Genomic DNA, 22467 nt, shown 5'->3' with positions numbered 1-22467 from the left:
TTTATTTTCATTTCATTTCATAAACTTTGATACACCCATTCTAAAATGCAGACTACAATTTTTTAAACTATACACACAACAATGCCATATACTACATACCACTCACTGTTTCCTAAGTCTACACACACTTCCAGTCACTTATACAATTACCGATACAAGCAGACACTCATTCATACACGAACTCTTCAAATAACTTACTCTGATTTATAGTCATATATATACTCCAACACTCCTATATAGTGCCTTAAAACGTATGTAGTCACACATATACCACTGATACATTCATTCACTCACCAACACACCCATACACACAGTAACTCATCCATACAGCCCTTCCCAGATGCGCTTTTGAATCCATACAACCAGTGAATCACCCACTCAGACATCTATGCACAGAGTCATATACCCCCCCACCCACCCATACAGACACTCAGGGACGCATACAGATACTCAGCCAACAAATTAATAACCCATATAGATACTCATGTAGCTATTCAGCAACCCATGCAGTTGCTTACACACCAACTGAGAGACTAATACAGACTTTCACACAGTGTAGTCACTAACCCATGCATTCAGTAAGACACGTTCAATCAATCACTCACTTATACAGTCAGTCACGCACCTACTAAATAATCCCTTCAAGCACTTGTAAATGCATTCATTCTTCAATACACCTTGGCATAGATATATATGAAAAATATTTAAACTTTACAGAAACACACATTCACTGGATGATGTCATCAGTGATGTCATCAGTGATGTCACTGACCATGTCATGAGTGATAAAATATGTGACATCATCAGCAGTGCATTGCGGGCGCGCAAGTTATAGTTAGCTCAAATGTCCAACTAACTATAACGTCCCTGAAACCTAGTTTTTTTTAGTGAATATATATATATATATATATATATATATATATTACCTACTGGCGGTCGCCAGTAGGTAGTTATAGTTAGGACCCCTTTTCCATAGGAAATCCGCAACATTCTATTTTGAATAACTTTGGCGCCGGTTGACGAATCCTCGCGAATTTCTCAAAATAGGTGGGGCGCTACGCTCCGCTCCTACCCTGAAAGTCTCGGGGGGATTCGTCAAGCGGGGGCTGAGATAAAAGGGGGGTCCCAAAACGCGTTTTTCCCATGCATTTTTCCATAGGACCTTTAGACAGGGCTACAGCCCGAACGGCTGAACAGAATTACTAGAAATTTGGCAGAGAGGTAGTCCCTAGGTCAAGGAAGTGCCTTTTGTAGGTTTGGTGTAAATCTGTTCAGTAGATTCTGAGAAAATAGCCTTTAAATCAATATATATATCTGAGCCAGCTTACGGTACGCTTACCGTAAGCTTACCGTACGCGTACGGTGGCGTGCGCGAGCGCGATTCTGATTGGCTGTTACATCTAAGTAAACATTCGAATCAGTCGAAACCAGGAAGCGGCGGCCGCCATTTTCTCTCTCGCACTCTGAGGGGGGGCTGTAAACAAAGGCAAAAAACATATAAAGGGGCTGTTTAGACAGCGCCCATGCACATAGCCATGTTAGTTGAGTCCTCAAAAATCCCCTAAGGGCAAAAACGGTAAATTTTTATTTTTTGAAAATTTCGCCGATTACGCTTACCGTACGCGTACGGTGCGCTTACGCCAAAAATTTTAATAAAAAAAAAAAACACTCTCTGTGCATGGCGTATTATTGTCATCACTTACAAATTAAATTTAACAGATTACCTATCACAAGGAAGCGCATAATATGTCCTCCATGTGCGCACGGTGCGCTACGCGCACCGCGTGCCCACCTTGCGTGTACGGCACTAACTGCGTAAAGTGGGCGCGCGGTGCGCGAAGCGCACCGCGTGCTCGCACCGTGCGCGCACGGAACGAACTGCGTTAAGTGGGCGTGCACGCCACGAATGGCGTAAAGTAACTTAGCATTTAAAAAAACGTACAAATTCACTGACAAAACCATAGGTTTCACACACGTTATAGTTAGGAATTAGCATTTAAAAAACCTTGCAAATTCACTGAAAAAACCATAGGTTTCACACATGTTATAGTTAGCGGAAATTTTACTGATAAAAAACCAATGAAATTCCCCCGTTCTAGTTAGTTCAGGCAACTATAACTCACGCGACCGCAATCTTCTGCTGATGACATATGTGTCTTTATGAAAAAAAAATATTTGTAATATATGTATAGCTAAAAATGTATGGAAGAAGACATGGGCAAATAAGTGTCTAAATACAGTATTAGCATCAGCAGAGGATTGCGGTCGCGTGAGTTATAGTTGCCTGCACTAACTATAACGGGGGAATTTCATTGGTTTTTTATCAGTAAAATTTCCGCTAACTATAACGTGTGAAACCTATGGTTTTTTCAGTGAATTTGCAAGGTTTTTTAAATGCTAATTCCTAACTATAACGTGTGTGAAACCTATGGTTTTTTCAGTGAATATATATATATATATATATATATATATATATTACCTACTGGCGGTCGCCAGTAGGTAGTTATAGTTAGGACCACGTTTCCATAGGAAAACCTCAACATTCTATTTTGAATAACTTTGGCGCCGGTCGACGAATCCTCGCGAATTTCTCAAAATAGGTGGGGCGCTACGCTCCGCTCCTACCCTGAAAGTCTCGGGGGGATTCGTCAAGCGGGGGCTGAGATAAAAGGGGGGTCCCAAAACGCGTTTTTCCCATGCATTTTTCCATAGGACCTTTAGAACGAGCTACAGCCCGAACGGCTGAACAGAATTACTAGAAATTTGGCAGAGAGGTAGTCCCTAGGTCAAGGAAGTGCCTTTTGTAGGTTTGGTGTAAATCTGTTCAGTAGATTCTGAGAAAATAGCCTTTAAATCAATATATATATCTGAGCCCGCTTACGGTACGCTTACCGTACGCTTACGGTAAGCGTACGCTGGCGTGCGCGAGCGCGATTCTGATTGGCTCTTAGATCTTAGTAAACATTCGAATCGGCAGAAACCAGGAAGCGGCGTCCGCCATTTTGTCTACCGCACTGAGTGTTATGTATCAAACATGATGGCCAAAAACATGTTACGGGGATGTTTTGACAACTCCCTCTCACATAGTCATGTTGAGGGAGTCCCCAAACATCCCCCAAGAGCAAAAACGGCATTATTTTTTTTTCGGCAATTTCGCGGGGTACGCTTACCGTACGCTTACCGTAAGCGTACGGTAAAAAAATAAAAATAAAAAAAACACTATCCACACTTTCTCCACCCCTTGTGCAAATGGTGGCCGAAGGCCACCATTTGTGCATGGCTTATCAGAGCACAGAAAATTTTCCCAAAAAATTTCAACAGATTACCTATCACAAGGAAGCGCATAATATGTCCTCCATGTGCGCACGGTGCGCGAAGCGCATCGTGCGTACATGGCCCATCTAGCGTAACGTGGGCACGGCACTAACTGCGTAAAGTGGGTGCGCGGTGCGCGAAGCGCACCGCGTGCTCACTGTGCGCGCACGGTGCGCGAAGCGCACCGTGCGCGCACGGAACGAACTGCGTTAAGTGGGCGCGCACGCCACGAATGGCGTAAAGTCACTTAGCATTTAAAAAACCGTACAAATTCACTGAAAAAACCATAGGTTTCACACACGTTATAGTTAGGAATTAGCATTTAAAAAACCTTGCAAATTCACTGAAAAAACCATAGGTTTCACACATGTTATAGTTAGCGGAAATTTTACTGATAAAAAACCAATGAAATTGCCCCGTTATAGTTAGTGCTGGCAACTATAACTCACGCGACCGCAATCTTCTGCTGATGACATATGTGTCTTTATGAAAAAAAATATTTGTAATATATGTATAGCTAAAAATGTATGGAAGAAGACATGGGCAAATAAGTGTCTAAATACAGTATTAGCATCAGCAGAGGATTGCGGTCGCGTGAGTTATAGTTGCCAGCACTAACTATAACGGGGCAATTTCATTGGTTTTTTATCAGTAAAATTTCCGCTAACTATAACATGTGTGAAACCTATGGTTTTTTCAGTGAATTTGCAAGGTTTTTTAAATGCTAATTCCTAACTATAACGTGTGTGAAACCTATGGTTTTTTCAGTGAATATATATATATATATATATATATATGAGGTATAGATATATGTGACTTTGTCTCCGTTGCAGCCTTCAACTTTTCACTCTTCACGTTGAGGCAACAGCACAGCCAGGTATCACAAAATCTTTATTTTTATTAAATTTACATCATTATCGGGTGGCTTTATTTGTAGACTTGCATAGTAGGCACAGAGTCCGTTCTTAAACAAGATTGAGGTCATCTTCACTAATGCTCTTGCCCGGGTCCGTGTGCAGGGTCGTACTGGCCTCTAAGGTATTCAGGCAGTGCCTGATGGGCTGGTCTGACAGGCCTGTGCATGGGCCGGTTTTATGGTCTGCTGGGCTGATTTTTACTGTTGATTTCCCTAATATTAAAACAAACTTTGCCTGCATCTATCTCAAACAGATGCAGTCTTACATACCTTGAAAAGCATGTATACAGCGTGTCTGCCCAAATTCAAAACTTCCCCCGTTTGCAAACATGGGCCACTTTTTTAGCTATCTAATTTCACTAATAGAGGCCACTTTTATTTTGGTGCCCGGTCCTCTTTTCTGTCCCAGTCCGACCTTGTCCCTGAATGTAGTACAAGTACCACTTTTGTAGTAATTTGACTTGTCAATAGGTAGCCAGTTAGCCTTCATACCACATAACAATCTATTTTGGGACATGGAATTTTTTCAGGACAAACCCTTAATAAGCATTTGCTTTTCTGGCTTGCGGTCATAAGAAAAGAATTGTCAATGCTGTATTATAGAAGGAGTCTTTACCTGTGACTGCTAGTCTACCTGCTTGGTCATAGTCAGTACATCCAGAATGTGGCTGCATGCATAGTCACTGAAGGAAAGCGAGATTGTATCACTCAAATCTTGCTTTTCATCATTTCCTTCAATGTTCTAGAGGAATAATTTTTACCACATCCTTTGTGGCGCTTAATTCATTATCCAATAAACCTCCTACTTTTGTACAATTTCACCGGTGTAAAACAATCAGGTAGGCTTCACCAGTCCATGCGACCAACTGTGCAGTTTTTAGGTCTCGCTTAGGCAGCGCATGCACTGTCTCTTTTGAGATATGCTGTATCTGGAATATGGGCTTTAAGCACTGCCCATCTTTTAAATTGGCTCCTTTGACTGCCCACATTTTAAAACTCCAAATGACCCAGTCCTTGATGTTAATGTGGGGAAGGAGGACTGGGTGGCTCATTTCAAAGGCATTTTCTCCCCAACTGATAACGTATCATCATCAGTAACTATTACACCTGAGATTTCTATCATTCAACTATAATGAAGTCAGGAACGGGATTGAGGCATGCAGGAAAGCCCCGGGGCCTGATGGATTTCTTCTTTGAGAACATGGATATATGAGCTCCCTTTTTAACTAATGTTTTTAATAAAATTACAATAGTGGGCTCCCCCAAGTCCTGGAAAACAAGTATTATCGTCCCCATACATAACAAGCATTTACGCGAGTCTGAGCTATTCACATTGCAAATAACAATGCCTTTTATTTGTGTTTTCGTTTTTAAAACATAAATAAAAGGCATAGTCATTTACAATGCCAATAGCTTAAACTCGCGTAAATGCGAGTGTCCGGGGGATGGAACACCACGGCTGTCAGATGGACTCTTACCTGTCCTGTAAAGGGCTTAAAGCCAACTTTATATCGGAGCTTAACTTGACCCTGAGCGGCATGTGGCTTCTTGTGACTTTGCTGGTATCTGGTTTACTTCACCCCCCCAATGTACTTAGAAAGAAGAGAACGTGCGTCTAAAATATTAACTCCTCACCCGGTCATGGGTACCTGGTGTTAAAATGACTCGTGATCCGCTTTCTGCACTGCCACACCGCCTCACTGTTTTAACGCTCGCCTTTTCAGCGGTATCGTTTCAGTAGGCCTCGCAGCTCGGATGGGCAAGGAGGTATTTATTCACTGTGGGCCTCTCAATCTCGAGACTTGGGTCCGATGGAGGCTCGCCCAGACCCTTCCCCCACCTCTCCGACCTAGCTCCGACACTGGGACCTTTTGAACCCTGAAGATGCTGTGTGTACTAAGCCAACAGCAGTGAAAGGGGCACAGTGCACCGGGGTCCAGGACCCCCTCGCTACCTGCAGCTTCCAGGCTCCGCTCTCCGGGTCCGTTTTGCAGCGTTTAGTAGTTTGGAAAGGATGGCGGCGCATCCTTTCTTCCACATGATCAACCCTTTAACACGCGCGTGGAAGGCCGCAGAGGACATCCGGCCCAGGCTACCGGATGATGGGCCTCTAACAATGTCCTCCTGACTGGAGTGAAAGTCCCCAATCTCACCGCTCTCTGCCAGCTCCCAGGGCCCCTCACTGAGCGCTGCACCGTTTGCAGGAGTGAAGGTCCCCGGTCTCCCTCGGTCAGCCGGGCCCTGTCCAGCTCCCAGAGATGCCCGTCCGAGCGCCCTCCACAGGTCAGCCCCGCACAGTCTTCAGGAGGGAAGCCCCCCGCTCTCCCCGGGCCTGTCACTCCAGCTGCTCGTCCAGCTCCAAAAGGTCAGCGCTGCACGCACACTGATCCCCCCCCCCCTTGTGCCGCACTCCCGGCCCCAGCAAACCCCCCGCCTGCCCCACGCATCTTCCCCACCCATGACGTATTTGCTTGGCTTTTTCTGCCGGCCTTGCCTGCCAAAAGGTTTCTTGTCTTTATGGGGCCATGTGTTTGGCCCCATAAAGATAAGAAACCTTTTGCGACCAACTCAAAGCAAGCGAGTCCGTCCAAATGGGACGGCTGGAAAATCCAAGCAAATACGTCACCGACACCTCTTTTCCAGTGGCTGGCCACCGTTTAGCATAAACGGTGACGCCAGCCAATGGAAAAGAGGGGCGGGGCTTAATGCCCCTTACAGAAATACCCACATCTCATTAAATCTCGCCAGCGAGACTGCGCATGCGCGCAGCCTACGCAGGCGAGACCTAAAAAGGGAGACAAAAATAACCCCAAAAACTATCGACTGATCTCGCTGATCGATACGACTGCCAAACTTATGGTCCGCCTACTTTTAACGAGATTAAAGGCATGGGCGAGGAGTAAAAACATCTTAATGGTGGAGTCCCAATATGGATTCCAAGAGGGAAAAGGAACAATAGACTAATGCCTGAATCTTTCATTGATCATGGATAGATATGTCAGAGCCAAGGGTGGGAAGATCGATCTTGCCTTTATGGACTTATCCGCAGCTTTCGACTGCATGTCCCACCCTAGAATCTGGCAGATAATGGAGGAGACTGGAATAGATCATTCATTGGTTGACTTCTTTAGGCATTTGAATTCTGACGCCGTCTTCTCAGTCCGCTATGGGAGGAATGAGGAGTGCACCCTCACATTTAAGATATTGAGAGGGGTAAGACAAGGCTGCGTCCTGGCACCATTTTTATTTTCCATCTATACCAATGGGGTGGGAAAACATCTTGAGGGCGCAGCCTTGGACGTCCCTGTGCTTGCTAACCATCAGCGGTTACCAATGCTAGCGTATGCGGACGACGCCGTATTGATGGCAAGAACTGGGAGGGGGCTCCAGTATCTTAAATCTGCCTACGCAACTTTAATGGAATAATTAGATTTAAAGGTCAACCAGAGCAAATCTTTTACTATCGTTGCAGGGGGGGGGGACATGACAGACCTCCTACTTTTTTTATGGACTCCGGTAAGATTGAGGTGGTGGACTCGTTTCCCTATTTAGGAGTCCTTTTCGATAGAAACCAATCATGGTCTAAATTACTAGAGGGAAGAGCATTGGGCATGCTGAGAAGCCTTATGGCACTGAAAATATTCTCTAAAAGGCTGGGAGTCAAACCTCTGATCCCAATGAAAACAATTACCATGCTAAAACTAAGGTGGCAGCAGTATATGGTGCAGCGATATGGGGGATGGCTCCCTGTTATACTCTGCAGTCCATAGAGAATTTGTTTTTAAAGTCTTTTACTTCTGTTCCACAGTCATATTCAAATCATGTTTTACATATGGAATTGGCTTTACCATACATTATTGATACGATTAAAATGGCACCACTCCTACTGTGGCACTCTAGCTGGCGCAGGATGACAGTTCCCCTCACGCAAAACCTGATAACACTCATTCTAAGGTCAGATAATTACAGTAGGGTTAATTGGCTACAGTATATGGAGTCGGAATTATCTGCCATTGGTTTAAGCCACCTTTTTAAAGACCCCTATACTTGTAAGTCCATAGCTAAGCAAAAATTGGTTGAAATATTTATTTTGAGGGCACAATATCTGAGAAAGGAAAAAAACTCCCACACCCCGACAGCTCGTCTGTATGAACTAACACCAGTGTTGATGGAGGGAAGTTTTCTGTATTTGGCTGATGTCACACTTTCACACCACAAATACATTTTACTGCGAGTTTGCTTAAATATGATCCCCTTGATGATAGGATTTCCAGGGAAGCAATACAAACATTCCGATCTCTCAGTATGTCCTTGTGACAACAATTTCCCACAAAATGATCTCCACGTTTTGTTTTTTTGTGGTTTTTATTGTCAAGAACGACACAGATTTATTGTACCAATTTTCAAGAGTCATAATTTTAAATTTTGCAGTGTAGCTCTGTTCTTCCTCAAATCCATGCAGAACCCTGATGTCTGATTTTCTCTAGCCTCATTTCTCTGGGCATGCCTGAAATAGAGAAAGCAGTTGGGCCCTTAAGATACAGCAGGATGGCTTATCATGTTTTTATTGTATTCATATAGATGAATTAGATTTTATGATATAATTAATGTTTGCATTCTTTTTACACTTGGGTTTATGATACATTTTTACTATGTCTTTTACAAATTGTGATTGTAAACACTTTTATGATCTGATGAGTAAGATCGAATAAAGGACTTTGACTTGACTTGACTGCCCTTCGTAAATGCCTGGTTTTGTTTGGTGAACCTGCTTAGTAGTCCCTACTTTTGGTTTTTTAGACCCTCCCATGAGAACTTACCCTGTTACATGTGCTGTTACTCTTCAAGTTATTTAGGATACTTTCAGAGCACTCTTATTTTTGTTGGCCTGCCTCTGCTCGTGTTAAGTGTTCTGTTTTATTTAATTCATACATGAAACGTTCACTGTGCTGTTTGCCTCTTCGATGTTTTAGCTTCTTTCCTCACTTAATCTCCCCATGCCCCTCCACCTACCCCCTTCACCGTTCCCACAACACTGCTTGCCCACCCCCACCAACCCTCTGATGTTGGTGCTTGTTTCTTAGCCTGTCCAGCTTTTCATTCGATCTGCATGGGGAAGGGCAGGGGCCATAGGTCACTGTGGCAGCGTGGCTACATGTTTCTTAGCCCATCCACCTTTTCATTCGATCCGTATGGCGCAACTGGCGGCCCTTGGACATGTTCCCTCTTACAACTTCAGTAAAAACGGTTAAGAACCTAGGGGTGAAGCTGGAGAACAACCTATCTATGAAGGCCCAGATTCAGGCAGTAGCTGGGTCCTGCTTCAGCCTGCTAAAAATGCTAAAACAGTTTATCCGCCTACTTCCAGTCGCACACAGGAAAACGGTGGTCCAGGCTTTGATAGTGTCAAGGCTGGACTATGTGAACGTTTTGTACCTGGGTCTTCCAGAATATTTATTGACACGCCTCCAGGTGGTCCAGAACACGGCGGCTAGGGCGATACTTATGCTAGGCACTTGAAGGCAGATGTCCCCCCACCTGAAATACCTCCATTGGCTACCAACCCGTAAGAGGATCCGCTTTAAAGCATTGGTTCTGGCTTTTACTGCTCTGCACGGGACTGGTGCCTTTTACATCAGGAAAAGAGTCCAGTACTACACTCCGCACCGAACTTTGAGGTCCTCATCGCAGCAGCAGGCGCTCACCCCCATGTTTTCCCACGCCCGTATTGGCGGCTGTTCCTTTCAGGTGCAAGCCATGCGGCTTTGAAACAGCCTGCCATTAGCACTGAGACAGGTTCAAAATCTGCTCATCTTTAGGAAGCAACTAAAACATGGTTATTCCAGCAATAACATTTAGTTAAGCATATGGTCCGTTATAAGGTTAGTGCCTGTCTTGAGGTCTTACAGCGCCGGGGCGCTCTATTTGAGTAGCTGTGCGCTCTATAAGTACCAAGTTTCATTTCAAGGGCAGGAGCAACGGGTCATGGAAAAGGCGTATCTGCTTGTGTCATATATCCCGGCCACCGTTTCATTCACTCCACATGGGGAAGGGCAGGGGCAACGGGTCATGGAGGAGGCGTAACTGCTCGTTTCTTAGCCCATCCACCTTTTCATACGATGCGCGTGGGGAAGGGCTGGGACAAAGGGTCGCTTTGTGGTTTCGTTGTGCGCATAGGAAAAATCCAATGGGGAACTATTCATCGAACATTAAATATTTGTCAACCGCTCTTGTAAGAACTGCATCTTAAGTCTAAACATCTACTATATTAAATGTGTTTAAACTTATTTGAATATGCTCCAAAATGTTTCATGGAAAGTATTAAATATAAAATTGAGGAAACCTGAATCCCGCTGCATGATTGGCTGCTCACAAAAAGAAGCGAAGCTCATACTTCAACTTATTACTTACTGTTGTAAAAAAGTAACAGATTATTTTTGTCTGCTGCTGTTATTGGTCAAGTGGCACAGCAGTTTTTGTGATTTTCTTCCCTCCCTTGTTTTGCCTCTTCATTTTGCCTCCTCTATACTCGCCTCCTTATGCCTCCTCCTTTTTCCTTCTAACTCTCCCTTTTAGCCATCACTCTGCCCCCACTTTAGCATTCATTCAGCCGCCTGTCATTTTCTCCCTCCCAAACATTTTCCTACCATCTGCCCTTTTATGCTCTCTACTTGTGTCCTTCTTTTGCCATGCAGTTTGCCAGCCTTCACTCTCAACATCACTGAATTCCCTCTCCTCTTGGCCATTTTTTTCTTCTGTGACCATTTGCCTCATGCACCGTCATTCCCCATTGTCTATTTTCCCTGATCAGTCCCACATCCCTCTCTCACTCCCACAATATGGCGGGCCCCGGTGCTCCTGCACTTGCTACACTATCGGGCGATACATGCGCACATTCACCATCATCGTTTAGTGTGTGCTTTGGCCGGTGTTCATTGTGCCAGAAGCATGTTAAGGTGGTGCCTTTTCCCAGGTGTGCAGGATGCCCTGTGGACTAGTTTTTCTGTATGGCTTGTGACTGTTGGGCACTGCCAGGGCCGGCTGCTGACTCTTCTGTTGAGCCGTGTGAAATATCTGCTCCAGCCTGCACCCTCCCTGCTCTCTCCTTCAGCACGCTGACTACTGCGGAGTGCAACAGTTATTAACATGTGAAATTGTTTCAGCAACACTATGTATAAATTATTTTCCTCAAAGACATTTGACTTTTTGTCATCCAGTGGAGTCTTCCCTGCTAGGATCGACAGCGCAGCTTTGTGTTACAGTAATTAGTTACACCATAAGCTGGTTTCAAGGTTTAGTAACCGTGAAATGAAAAGACCAACTTATTTATGAATGTATAAAGCCGAATATCTACTTCAAATAAATCATAGAACCAGGGAGACATTTGTGATAATTTATGGTTTAAATCTTTTATTGAATTTTGCAACAAAAAACAAGACCATCTGTCCTTTGAAAGCTGTGCGACATAAGTTGCAGCAACCCGCAGCAATAGAAACATGAGCGCTATAAGCGGAACTGGTCAGAAATAAATACCTAATAATAAAGGAAATTTATACTACCCTCCCTCGTCCCCCCGAACCAAACTGGCTCTTACAGACTGAAGCGCCATTATGGGCAAAACCAAGCGCGGTCAGCCGGGCCTCACGTTTGAACCACGCAAGACCAGTTGTGCCTCTCAACATGCAGCCTCTGATTCTGAGGCGGACGCTCCTACTGACAGTCTCACTAACTTTGACAAAACGCTCCTTGCGGTCCAGGCTAGTCTCCAATCCATAGATGGGAAGATTGACCATCTGAACTTGCGCATGGATCATATGTCCGCGAAACTGGATAAACACACGCAGCACCTGCGGGAGGCGGAGACACGAATCTCCGACGTGGAGGACGGTCTGCAACAAGTCACTGAGAAAGCGACGTCCATGGAGAGGGTGCTGGCAGTGATACAGGCCCGTAATGAAGACTTGGAAGTGAGGTCGCGACGCAACAACATGCCCATTACGGGCCTGCCGGAGTCCACGAACACGGGCCGCCTCAAAACGTATGTAGAAATTCTTCTTTGTGAGGTTTTCGTGGCGGAACAGTTGTCCCTGGTCCTGATCGTGGAACGGGCTCATCGTTCTTTGGCTGCCCGCCCGCCTCCGGGTGCGCCGCCGCGTCGTATCATTGCCCATTTGCTGAACTATAAAGACTGTGACACTGTTCTCCGGTTGGCTCGCGAGAAGGGCTCCATCAAACATCAGGGGAATGACCTTGCCTTCTACCCTGACTTCATGGTGGCGGTTCAGGAGGCTCGGAGAGAGTACTAACCCATAAAGAAACTCCTCATGACAGCAAAAATACCGTACGCCATGCTGTATCCTGCAAGACTGCGTATAGAAGACAACGGCAAGCATAAGATTTTCACCTGCCCGAAGTCGGCGATGGATTATGCCAAGAACATTGCAAAACGCAGTTGATCCCCAAAATCTGTAGCAAGAGGTGATGACGGGGGAACTAGTGAAATGCCAAATGCTCAGTGATGCTGGTAGACTGTATGTGTGAACTCAGATTTAGTTTCCTGTGCTGCTCTCCTGGCTGGGTTGATGTTTTTTCAGATATATTGCTGCACTGAACTCTAACACCAGTGCTGTTGCTATTTGTCATGTATTGATATAAAGGAGACAATGATGTTCCTGTATTTGTTTTCTCTGCGCTGATGGCCTTTTTCCTTTTAGGTGATGCAACCTTCGCAGTTGGCCAGTGGGTGTTATCATGATGGCTCGGCCACCTCCTTTTACATTGGGAGGGATCTTGTGCTCAAGCGCCCCCCTTATGGGTATTCCCCGCAACTGGTTACTCCTTTGGAGTTATGCTTGGGATTTGTTTCTGGGGGTTTGGGAAGGCTTTGGCATGTTTGGGCCGCTGAAGTGGGTGGGGGGTGCTGGTGGGAGGGGGGGTGTTGTATGGGTTGTTCACGTGACTGACTCTTCTCTAGCTCCTTTACGGGATGCACTATAAAAACAAACACAACCTCGCTCCCTTGTGTGGTGAGGATGGGCTGTCTTGGGCTCTTTATGTTTTAGGAATAATTTGCTGCAATTATTCCTAGTAACGTGATGTCCATCTCTTGTTTAACATGGAATGTACTTGGGGCTTAATACACCAAGAAAGATCCATCAGGTAATAGCGCACTTGGATCGTCATGGAATTGGCATCACCCTCATACAAGAAACGCATCTGACACCAACAACTGACAGGCTAGTGGGGTGTCGCTGGACTGGATACCGGCTTGCCTCTTCCTATTCCTCCTATAGCCGGGGGCTTCTTATCCTCGTCAAAAAAGGCATTCCCTTCACTGCAATCCACACTCATGCCGACACCGCAGGGCGCTATGTTTTTCTACATGGGATGTTGATGGGCACACTTGTTACTATCGTCAATACTTATGTTCCTAACACAGATGACCCGGCACTGTATGAGCGTATTTTTGCTGTTCTATGTGGGCTCCTGGATGCTGTAGTTCTCTGGGGCGGGGACCTAGGTACGCATTTAGATCCAACCAAGGATAAATCCAGCGGCAGAGTGGGTCATTCTCTTGGGGCAGCTCGTGCGATAAACAATGGAATGGCAGACCTGGGGTTGCTGGATGTCTGGCGCCATAGACACCCTGACACTCTGGAGGGCACACATATTTCCACAGTACATTGCAGCTGGTCCCGTCTCGACTACTGGCTCATGAGTGAGGGGGCGGCGAGCTGGATAACAGAGGTGGTTGGGTTGGCGCATACACTGTCAGATCATTGTCCTGTCCGCATCACCCTTACTGTCCCGCAAACTATCCCTAGAGCCTTCACATGGCGATTTAGGTCTGAAGCGCTGTTGGACCCTGTCTACATGGAGACGGTTCGTGAGGCCATCACACAATACTTCGCACATAACAAAGGGTCTGTGGATCGTGCTGGGGTAGTTTGGGAGGGATTTAAAGCCACTATTCGTGGCACTTGTATAGACATGACAGGTGGCATTTTAAAAGACCTTCGAGGACAATTGGCTAAGGTGGAGACAGCATTGAAAAAATTGGAGCAGGATTATGAGGCGGCACCTTGTGAGGCGACCCTAGCTTTTATTACAGACGCTCTACTTGAACATGGGAAATTGGTGGAGGAAGAGATGAGATATATCTCTAAACGCCATGTAGCTCGGGCTTATGATGAGGGTGGTAGACCGGGACACCACTTAGCTACAAAAATTAAATACTGCATGGAGAGGGAGGTCATTACTAAGATCACGGATGCTGTGGACCAAGACCACTACACTGTATCTGACATCGCAGACCAATTCCGGCAATTTTATGCGACATTATTCACTTCCCAAGGTGAGACTGACGTTGCCGCTCTTGACGATTATCTCTCGCAGATAGCCATAGCATGCCTGTCAGATGATCAGAGGGACTACCTTAATCAACCAATCACGGTGGAAGACATTCGAATGGCGATCAATGCTCTACCTAATAAGAAAGCTCCTGGCCTTGACGGGTTTCCTTGCGAATTTTACAAAGCGTACGCGGAGAAACTCACCCCTTTTTTAATTGAAATGTATGCTGAAGTGTACGATCTCGGTAGATTACCACCGTCTCTCCGCGAGGCACTTAACACACTACTCAAAAAGGATAAATCCCCCACTAATTGTGAATCATACTGACCTCTTTCACTTATTAAAACAGATGTAAAAATCCTGGCACTCATGCCAAAACTGGCCCTACCAGATCAATCTGGTTTTATTCCGGAGCGCTCTACCTCCCATAACCTCCGGACACTGTTTGCTATGCTTCACACTCTCAATCCTGATTTGCTGGCGGCGGCAGTCATGCTTGACGCCGCAAAGGCGTTTGATTCGGTAGAGTGGGGTTATCTTTTTTATGTCTTGCAGCGGATGGGTTTTTCACCTCTTTATTAATTGGGTGCGTCTCCTATATGCAGGTCCCATACTTCTGACCCTATACAAATCACTAGGGGCACCCGACAGGGGTGCCCCCTTTCACCGATGTTATTTGCCCTGACACTGAAACCCCTAGCTTGCCTAATTAGGCTCTTAATTTTTTTCATCGCCCGGTCATCATCTCTCTTTACGCAGATGATATGCTTCTTTTTATACGTGAGCCCCGCACTTACCTAGCACCAGTTCTGCGTGAATATATTAGTTCCGCTCGTTTTTCTGCCCTCCACATTAACTGGTCCAAATCTGTAGTGATGCCACTGACGGAGAGCGCTCTTCCACATGAACTTGAATTTCCCCTTTTGTGGGCCACGGATTCAGTTAAATATTTGGGTGTCCAAACCCAAAGGTCGCCCTTGAGAATTATGGGACTGCCACTGAGATGCTAGAACAACAAGTGGATAGTTGGGTGAAAGTCCCACTCTCTCTTGCAGACCGCATTGCATTGATCAAAATGGTAGTATTGCCTAAACTTTATATTTTTTCAGTAACATACCGCTTAAACTCACGCAAATTGTTTTTAAGAATCTACGCACTCTGCTGCTTTGCCTAGTCTGGGGTGGCCGACAAGCGCGGGTGAGCTGGAAGACACTCACACTGGATTACAAATGCGGGGGTTTCAGTGTACCCGACTTTAATCTCTACTACCTTTGTGCACATGCACAATACGCGCACTTCTGGTTCACCTCTCATGCTTTTGTTCCACATGTGGCTGTGGAACACTGGGATGCACATCCCCACCCCCACCCATTGAGTTCTCTATTAACACACGACCGCATGCTTACGCCCCGCAATACCTTTAGCACTATTAACTCGACGATTGCCGCCTGGCAGGCACTGGGCCGCGAGGCGGGTAAACTGCCATTATACTTGCCGCTATTACCATTAGCTTACCACTCGCGCACATCGGTAACACACGAACGGGGGGGGCATTGCGTACACTGGCGCAGGTAGGCATAGATAAGCTACAAGATCTATATCCTGGCGGTACCTTTTTGGCTCATTCTGACACGGACTATATTCAGAATAAGACACCGCTTTTCGTCTTCTATATGCATAGGTTTAAAAAAGGCGTTGCAGATTCACTACCCCACGTTCCCGATGGAACCACCGGAGACACTCGCAGTGCGCACATTGCTTCTAGCCCCCACTCGACATAAGCTAGTTACTAAACTCTACCACGCTGCCAGGGAAGACATGCCCCTCTCAAGTGATAGAAGCCTTAGCCAGTGGAATGAATATCTCGACCCGCAACTCACGCAGAAAGACTGGGAACATTGCTGCCAACTCACTAGCGCCCTCACCCCTAATGGGAACCTGCGTATCATACATTTTAAATATCTTCATCAAGTTTATTATACTCCACATAAACATTTTTAATAAGGGCTCCGGGACACAGATACTTTCAAGCGATGCGGGGCTTTGGGGGAGGATTTCTGGAATCTTGCTTGGACATGTAGGCGGGTGTCGGAATACTGGGCTGCAGTGATTACCACGTTATCAAAAATTGTTGGGACTGTATTGCAGTGCTCGCCACAAATATGTTTACCTGGTCTTGTTCCCTTCCTAAAAGGTGTGATGGGTAGGCTGACGAGAGTGGCGCTGCTTATTGCCAGGCGACGAGTGGTGAAGGTATGGGACATTGCGCTGAGACCCACAGTGGAACAATGGCTTAAAGATTTGGTGTTTTGCCGAGACAATCTAGTCTTATATGCGGAGGAGCTACCATCATCCTCCAGGCCCAGGGACATCTGGGAGCCTCTATTGGTGTACTTGTGTTCTGTTGCCCAACCAGATACCCTGGATACTGAGTCCCTGTGAATGTATGTGCCACATGCTACAAGTATTAATGTAAATCTGTTTCACTTGCTCTCATTTGAGTTCCATTTGCAGTCACGTGCTGTTCTTCTGCTTCTCGTTGCAAAGGGTTGTACCAAATGCTATGTTTTTCTATTCAACTGTACACTGTATGAGACTTTATGAAAAGCAAAAAAAAAAAAAAAATTATTAACTGTAAGGAACAGCATGAATTTTTTTTTTTTTTTTTTAAAGTAGCTGCCCATGTTAGGCACAGAAATGGCAGAAGGCATGCTCTCACCAAATCTCAACTGAGGAAATGACGACCAATACAAACTGTAACAGGCAACCAAATGGAGCCTCCATTTTAAAACGTAGCATACAAGTACTGGTGCGCTAACACTCATGATTGTTAGCATTGTACAAATGAATTCAGCAGAAACACTTTCACTGACATGTTTATTTACTCTGAGCACTCCTGATACTTTTTCTGTCGCTCAGAGAGCGGGTGGAGGTTTTATTAATCATGCTTCTGATTAAGAGCATTCATATTTTGTAAAGGTATGGGGTCTGTAGTCGACCGTAGAATATGCTCAGCTGTGTCTTGCCTGAGTGGACTAATATATTTCGTTAATCTGTTTGGATTTCAGTAAACCTGTTATCTTCCCGTGTTTGATAATAATGAGTAATACAGTTTACAGCTTTTACAGCTCTGTCGTTTCTGGTATCCTAGGTTTTTTGTGTGAACACTAATGTGCATGCAGGCCTTCATGTGAGCTCAGACTATTGGTTATACAAAAATAACACTTTAAATAAGTAATTTTCAATGCAGTTCTATAATATGCCTATTAGTGTCAAAGCTTCCACGTTAAAGAACAGTAGCTGCTGTAGCAACCAGGATAATGTGCTGCATGGATAAAACGTACAAGTTCCCAAAGGGCGAGGCCTATTGCCTATGCCAATGCTTGTTACCCTTCCAATCAGTTTCGCATCTGACTGTTGCTTAATACCTCGCTTTTAATTAAGGCCTGGCTCACAAAACATTTTACATGACTTAGTTAAACTGTGGTGCTCAACTACTGTCGTATGGGAGTAAACAAATTATATGATTCATAGAACCAAGATTTGCTGACATTAACTTCTGCAAATAAAACTTAGGACCATGGAACATTCTCACTCAGGGCATATTTTTCATTCATAAGTTTATGATTGGGGATGGAAATAGGACTTTCCCATAGAATGGGTCTAGTGTAGGTCATTTAGAATGGGAACACCCACAAACTCATAGATTTGTGAATGGTCACCAATGTTCACAAAGTATTTCACACCATATTTACTTGCTTAGTCTTTGTGGCCAAAATGCCTGGGATACGTTTGCAAATTGGGTGTGGAAAATGCTTTATAACCACACACATTTTCATGATGGGGTGTAGCCATGTGGAAAAAACAAATGTATTGTGCATGTGTACCTTTATTCAGAAGGTGATATAGTGGATTTCTGCTGATCAAAAACTGCCAGTTTAGGGATGAACACAGCCTCATATTTATAATGTGCGTTGGTTTGGGTGCATTGTCTTTGAGTGTTTTTTTGTGAATTCCAAAAGAAGTTGATTTACAAAATTGTAGGCTTATACTAGTCGCTTCTAAAGTTACCTTTTTCTGAACGGACCTCTTAGAAGGGTAGCACTAACAAGTGGACAGTGTCTCAGTACTGAGGGGCCACTTCTTTATTTCTTGTGCCCTTAAGAAGACCATGAGATAATGAAACTTATTGTTTATGTAAACGAAAGTCCAATTTGGTAATCTACAGTGTACTTGGCTTTGTTGACTAATTCATGTTGATTTTTGTTTCTCTCTGTGTCCTCAGGAAGCACAGAAGAAGCTTCATCAAGCAAGTCAACAAGTGAATAATTGGAATGTTCAACTGACCAGGCTCATGCGGCCTATACCACTAGGAGGTATACAAAGATGATCAAATTTGGGTGAAAAGGATTGATGATAGCTGGAAAGAGTGAATACGTCCTGGAAGAGGGAAAGGCATGTGTAGAAGGAATGAGAGATGTTACCAGATAGATGGAGGTCTTAGAGGAAAGACAATAGTAATGATGGCGGATTCATTAATGGTTAATATATGGTGAATTGAGAGCTGAGAATGTAACCTAATGGGAAGATATTGCAAGGTGAGAGTTAATTTGTTGTGGGCTTAAGTAGCAGTTGGCAGCCTCTTTGTAGAGGGACGATGTTAGGGCAAAGGAACATACTCATTGTACTTCAAATAAATTAGCTGAATTATCGCCAAAATGAAGTATCAGTGAACAACAAAACAAAAATTGTTGTATAAGTGTATTTTGTTAACTATTCCCACCCTGTCACCTACGTTCACTTGTATCTTGGAAAAACATGTAGAACTGCAAAAATCAAGGAAATATGTAACCATCTCACCTATGTACAATTTCACCGTATGTAGGACATTCCTCCTGCTTGGTGAGACTTTTGCTATCTACACTTTGAACCACATTCCACTACCTGAGCATTCAACACAAGTTTGTTTCAATTACATTTATATCCCACAAACTGCTTATTATTTCGCCCCGTATGGATCTTATCACATAGTGGATAATTTTACTTTTATCCCAGGAGGGTCTCTTTGGTAGCTAGTCTGTTTTACCGTGGGTGCTTGCCCACCCCCTCACCTTTATGGGGAAATTAATGCAGACTTATGTTTTAGTGCGACTCCTTCAAAGTTAACATGTTCAACTATATTAAAAATAAATATAAGTGCAGATTAATATATCAGTTCAAACTAGTATACAGTAACAATAATGGAATGCTCCACCCCAAGCTTGCTCTCAGCATCCAACCACACCCACTGTGTTTCTCCCTCAGTTGCAACTCCATTTCCATTGGTACCTTTGGCCTTTGGTATGCTGTGGGATCACTGTCTTTAACGGTAAGCCCTAGTACACAGATGATGTGCAAGGTTAAACTAGGTGAGGCACGGTCACATGGTGCAATATCTTCGGTAAGCACAAACTTAACCATCATGGAACAACTCTGACCAAAAGCCACTTAAATGGCATGCAAGGGGATATCCCTCTCCCCTCGGGGCAGCACGGGTTCGAGGTAGCCCTGGTGGCAGTGCTTTCTTAATACAGTGCACTGCCTCTGTTTGCGACCGGCACACCTTTTGAAAGGTGCTCCATGGTTTAAACATGGAAAGTGTGCCATATTCATAATATAGTCCCCTGTGGTGATGAACAGAAAAAATGACTTCACATCATCCACCCTAAACAGGATGGGCAGTGTAATGCCCTTCCTCTGACACCCATACTCATCTGCCTGTCGGAGGAAGCCCTCAGTCCACAGAGCCAATGGGAGCTCCAGCAATGGAAAGTTGGTTGTCCTAAACCCACGCATGGCAGGCAGACTGTCAGTTTGGCAGACAAGAAACTGTCAAATTTGGTAAAGAGTATTTTGTCCGCCAAACTCTAAATTAGCCCCAATTTGAATTTTTTTATGTGGCAACATATTGATAAATTAGCTTTCCTCAACCCCTCTTTCAACGGTTTAGTCCTAATCATTGCTCATTTCACTTCTCCCTCACCTGAGCGCTTTCTGTCCATCTCCTCTCCATCCCTTTTCCATCCTCTCAGCCCTTCTCTGTTTTCTTCACTCAGTTCTTCTACTTCTATCCACACATTCATCTCCTCCTTTACCTTTTTACTAATCTTCTCTCCTTCCTTTTCCTTTTCTCCCACTTTTTCTCTTCGACCTTTCTCCTCTTTGCTTCAGTCAGTCCTCACACCTTGTTTTCCACCCCTCATGCCTTCACCAATCATTTCTTCCACTATGCCCTTTTCTCCATTTTCACCATTAACTTATTCACTTTCTTTTTCCGCATACCCATGTTGTGTTCCTGTTTAACACCACTTTGTTCTTCTCACTCCTTTTAACCTATCTTTTTGCCTCCCCTTTCCTCTTCTCCATTTTTCTTCCTCTCTTTATGCCCTCCTTTTTGTAATTCCAACCCAGTCTTTCGCTCCTTTTCCTTTTTTTATGTCTCCTCTCTCCTTTCGCTGGTCAGTGCTAGTGTCACAAAGGGCACTGATTTTTGGTGTGCTGGATTCACCAGCAAATTTTGATCAATAAAGTTTTCCAAACTTGAAGTTGCTCTTCATTGCAATATTTTATTCATACTTATGAAGATATATTCATGGAAGTATTCAATAGTTTATACTTGGTATTCAATTCCTTTTACAACAATCCATGTGTTCCCAACAATCCATATATTCCTATTCCAATGCATTTCGGCCTGCTGGCCTTCATCTGGGAAATCTATGAAACAAAGAGTGGTATCTATCACTAATAATTCTTCAAAAACAAACAATGTTTAACTCACTAAATCTTTGTCACATATTATCTGGCACCATCAAGTGATATACATACTATGTTACGTTCGACAATTGAAGTAGCCATTTACATTTACGCGTATGGATTATTTTCCGTTGTTAAAACCAAATGCGTACGTGTTTTTTCTGCTGTTAACTGGAGCCTAGTAACATTACAAATTAATCTCACAGTCAGATTGGCTAGCGCAGCGCGTTAACTAACAAGCATTCGTTGACGCTTTAAACCAATTTTAGCGGTTCTAATGTTAAAAAGGTTCAAATTGCCTCAAGTGGGCTGCAAGCATTAAACATAACGTGGTAACGTTACTATTTCAACTTACAGACAGGTTAAGTGGCGTAGCACATTAGCCGACAAATGTTTGTAAGCGCTTAAAGCAAATGCTCGCGGTTCCGGTATTAAATGAGTGCAAGCTGCTTCGGGAGGGTTACAAGCATTTAAACGTAATTCCTTCTTACCGAATATGCAGGAAACTGAATTCTATCAGCGCTGTAAGCAGAACGTTCTCAGCGCGATGCAAGTTGGCGTGTGACGCGTGTGGGCTGTACTACGATGTTTTAAAGTCGCGCATGTATCAGTTAAAGGGCCAGTGTCTATATGTGTGTTTCATACTAAGCAATACTTACACTTAATGACAATGATGATAGTTACAATATATTATACCACAGAAACAGTGTATCATAATGTACAATTAACATAATCATGACAGAATATTAATGGATTTATAAATAACAACTAAATTCAGTTCTTTCATTTATCCCCTGAGGACGCAGGGTTTGCAATTGGAATATCCAGTGATTTTCACGTGTCAATAAAGTCTTTCTATTATCTCTCTCTTCATTTTTTTCCACAATTTCCAATATACATGCTCTGATCTGGTTAATCTGATGATTTTGTTCAATGAAATGGTTGGCAACCGCTGATTTAAACACTTTTGTTCTTATATTACTTTTGTGTTCAGTTAATCTTGTTTTTAGTTTACGTTCAGTTTGTCCCACATAAGCTTTTCCGCATGGGCATTTTAGCATATAAATAATGTTTTTTGTGTCGCAGGTACC

General features: G+C 44.1%; 1 protein-coding gene across 1 annotated transcript in view; it reads left to right on the top strand.

The window, feature by feature from the left end:
* The window catches only part of LOC146854897 (differentially expressed in FDCP 6 homolog), a 354648-nt gene that overhangs the window by 325125 nt on the left and 7056 nt on the right, over window positions 1-22467 (top strand). Inside the window, exon 11 of the mRNA XM_085652318.1 lies at window positions 18870-18960. Within this exon, the coding sequence (XP_085508444.1) occupies window positions 18870-18960 (91 nt within the window). The remainder of the gene's footprint in view (window positions 1-18869; window positions 18961-22467) is intronic.

This window comes from Triturus cristatus, chromosome 4_1 (assembly GCF_964204655.1).
Source record: "Triturus cristatus chromosome 4_1, aTriCri1.1, whole genome shotgun sequence".
Lineage (NCBI taxonomy): Eukaryota > Metazoa > Chordata > Amphibia > Caudata > Salamandridae > Triturus > Triturus cristatus.
The sequence above is the reverse complement of the archived record's forward strand: the minus strand, read 5'-3'. Positions and strand labels throughout refer to the sequence as shown.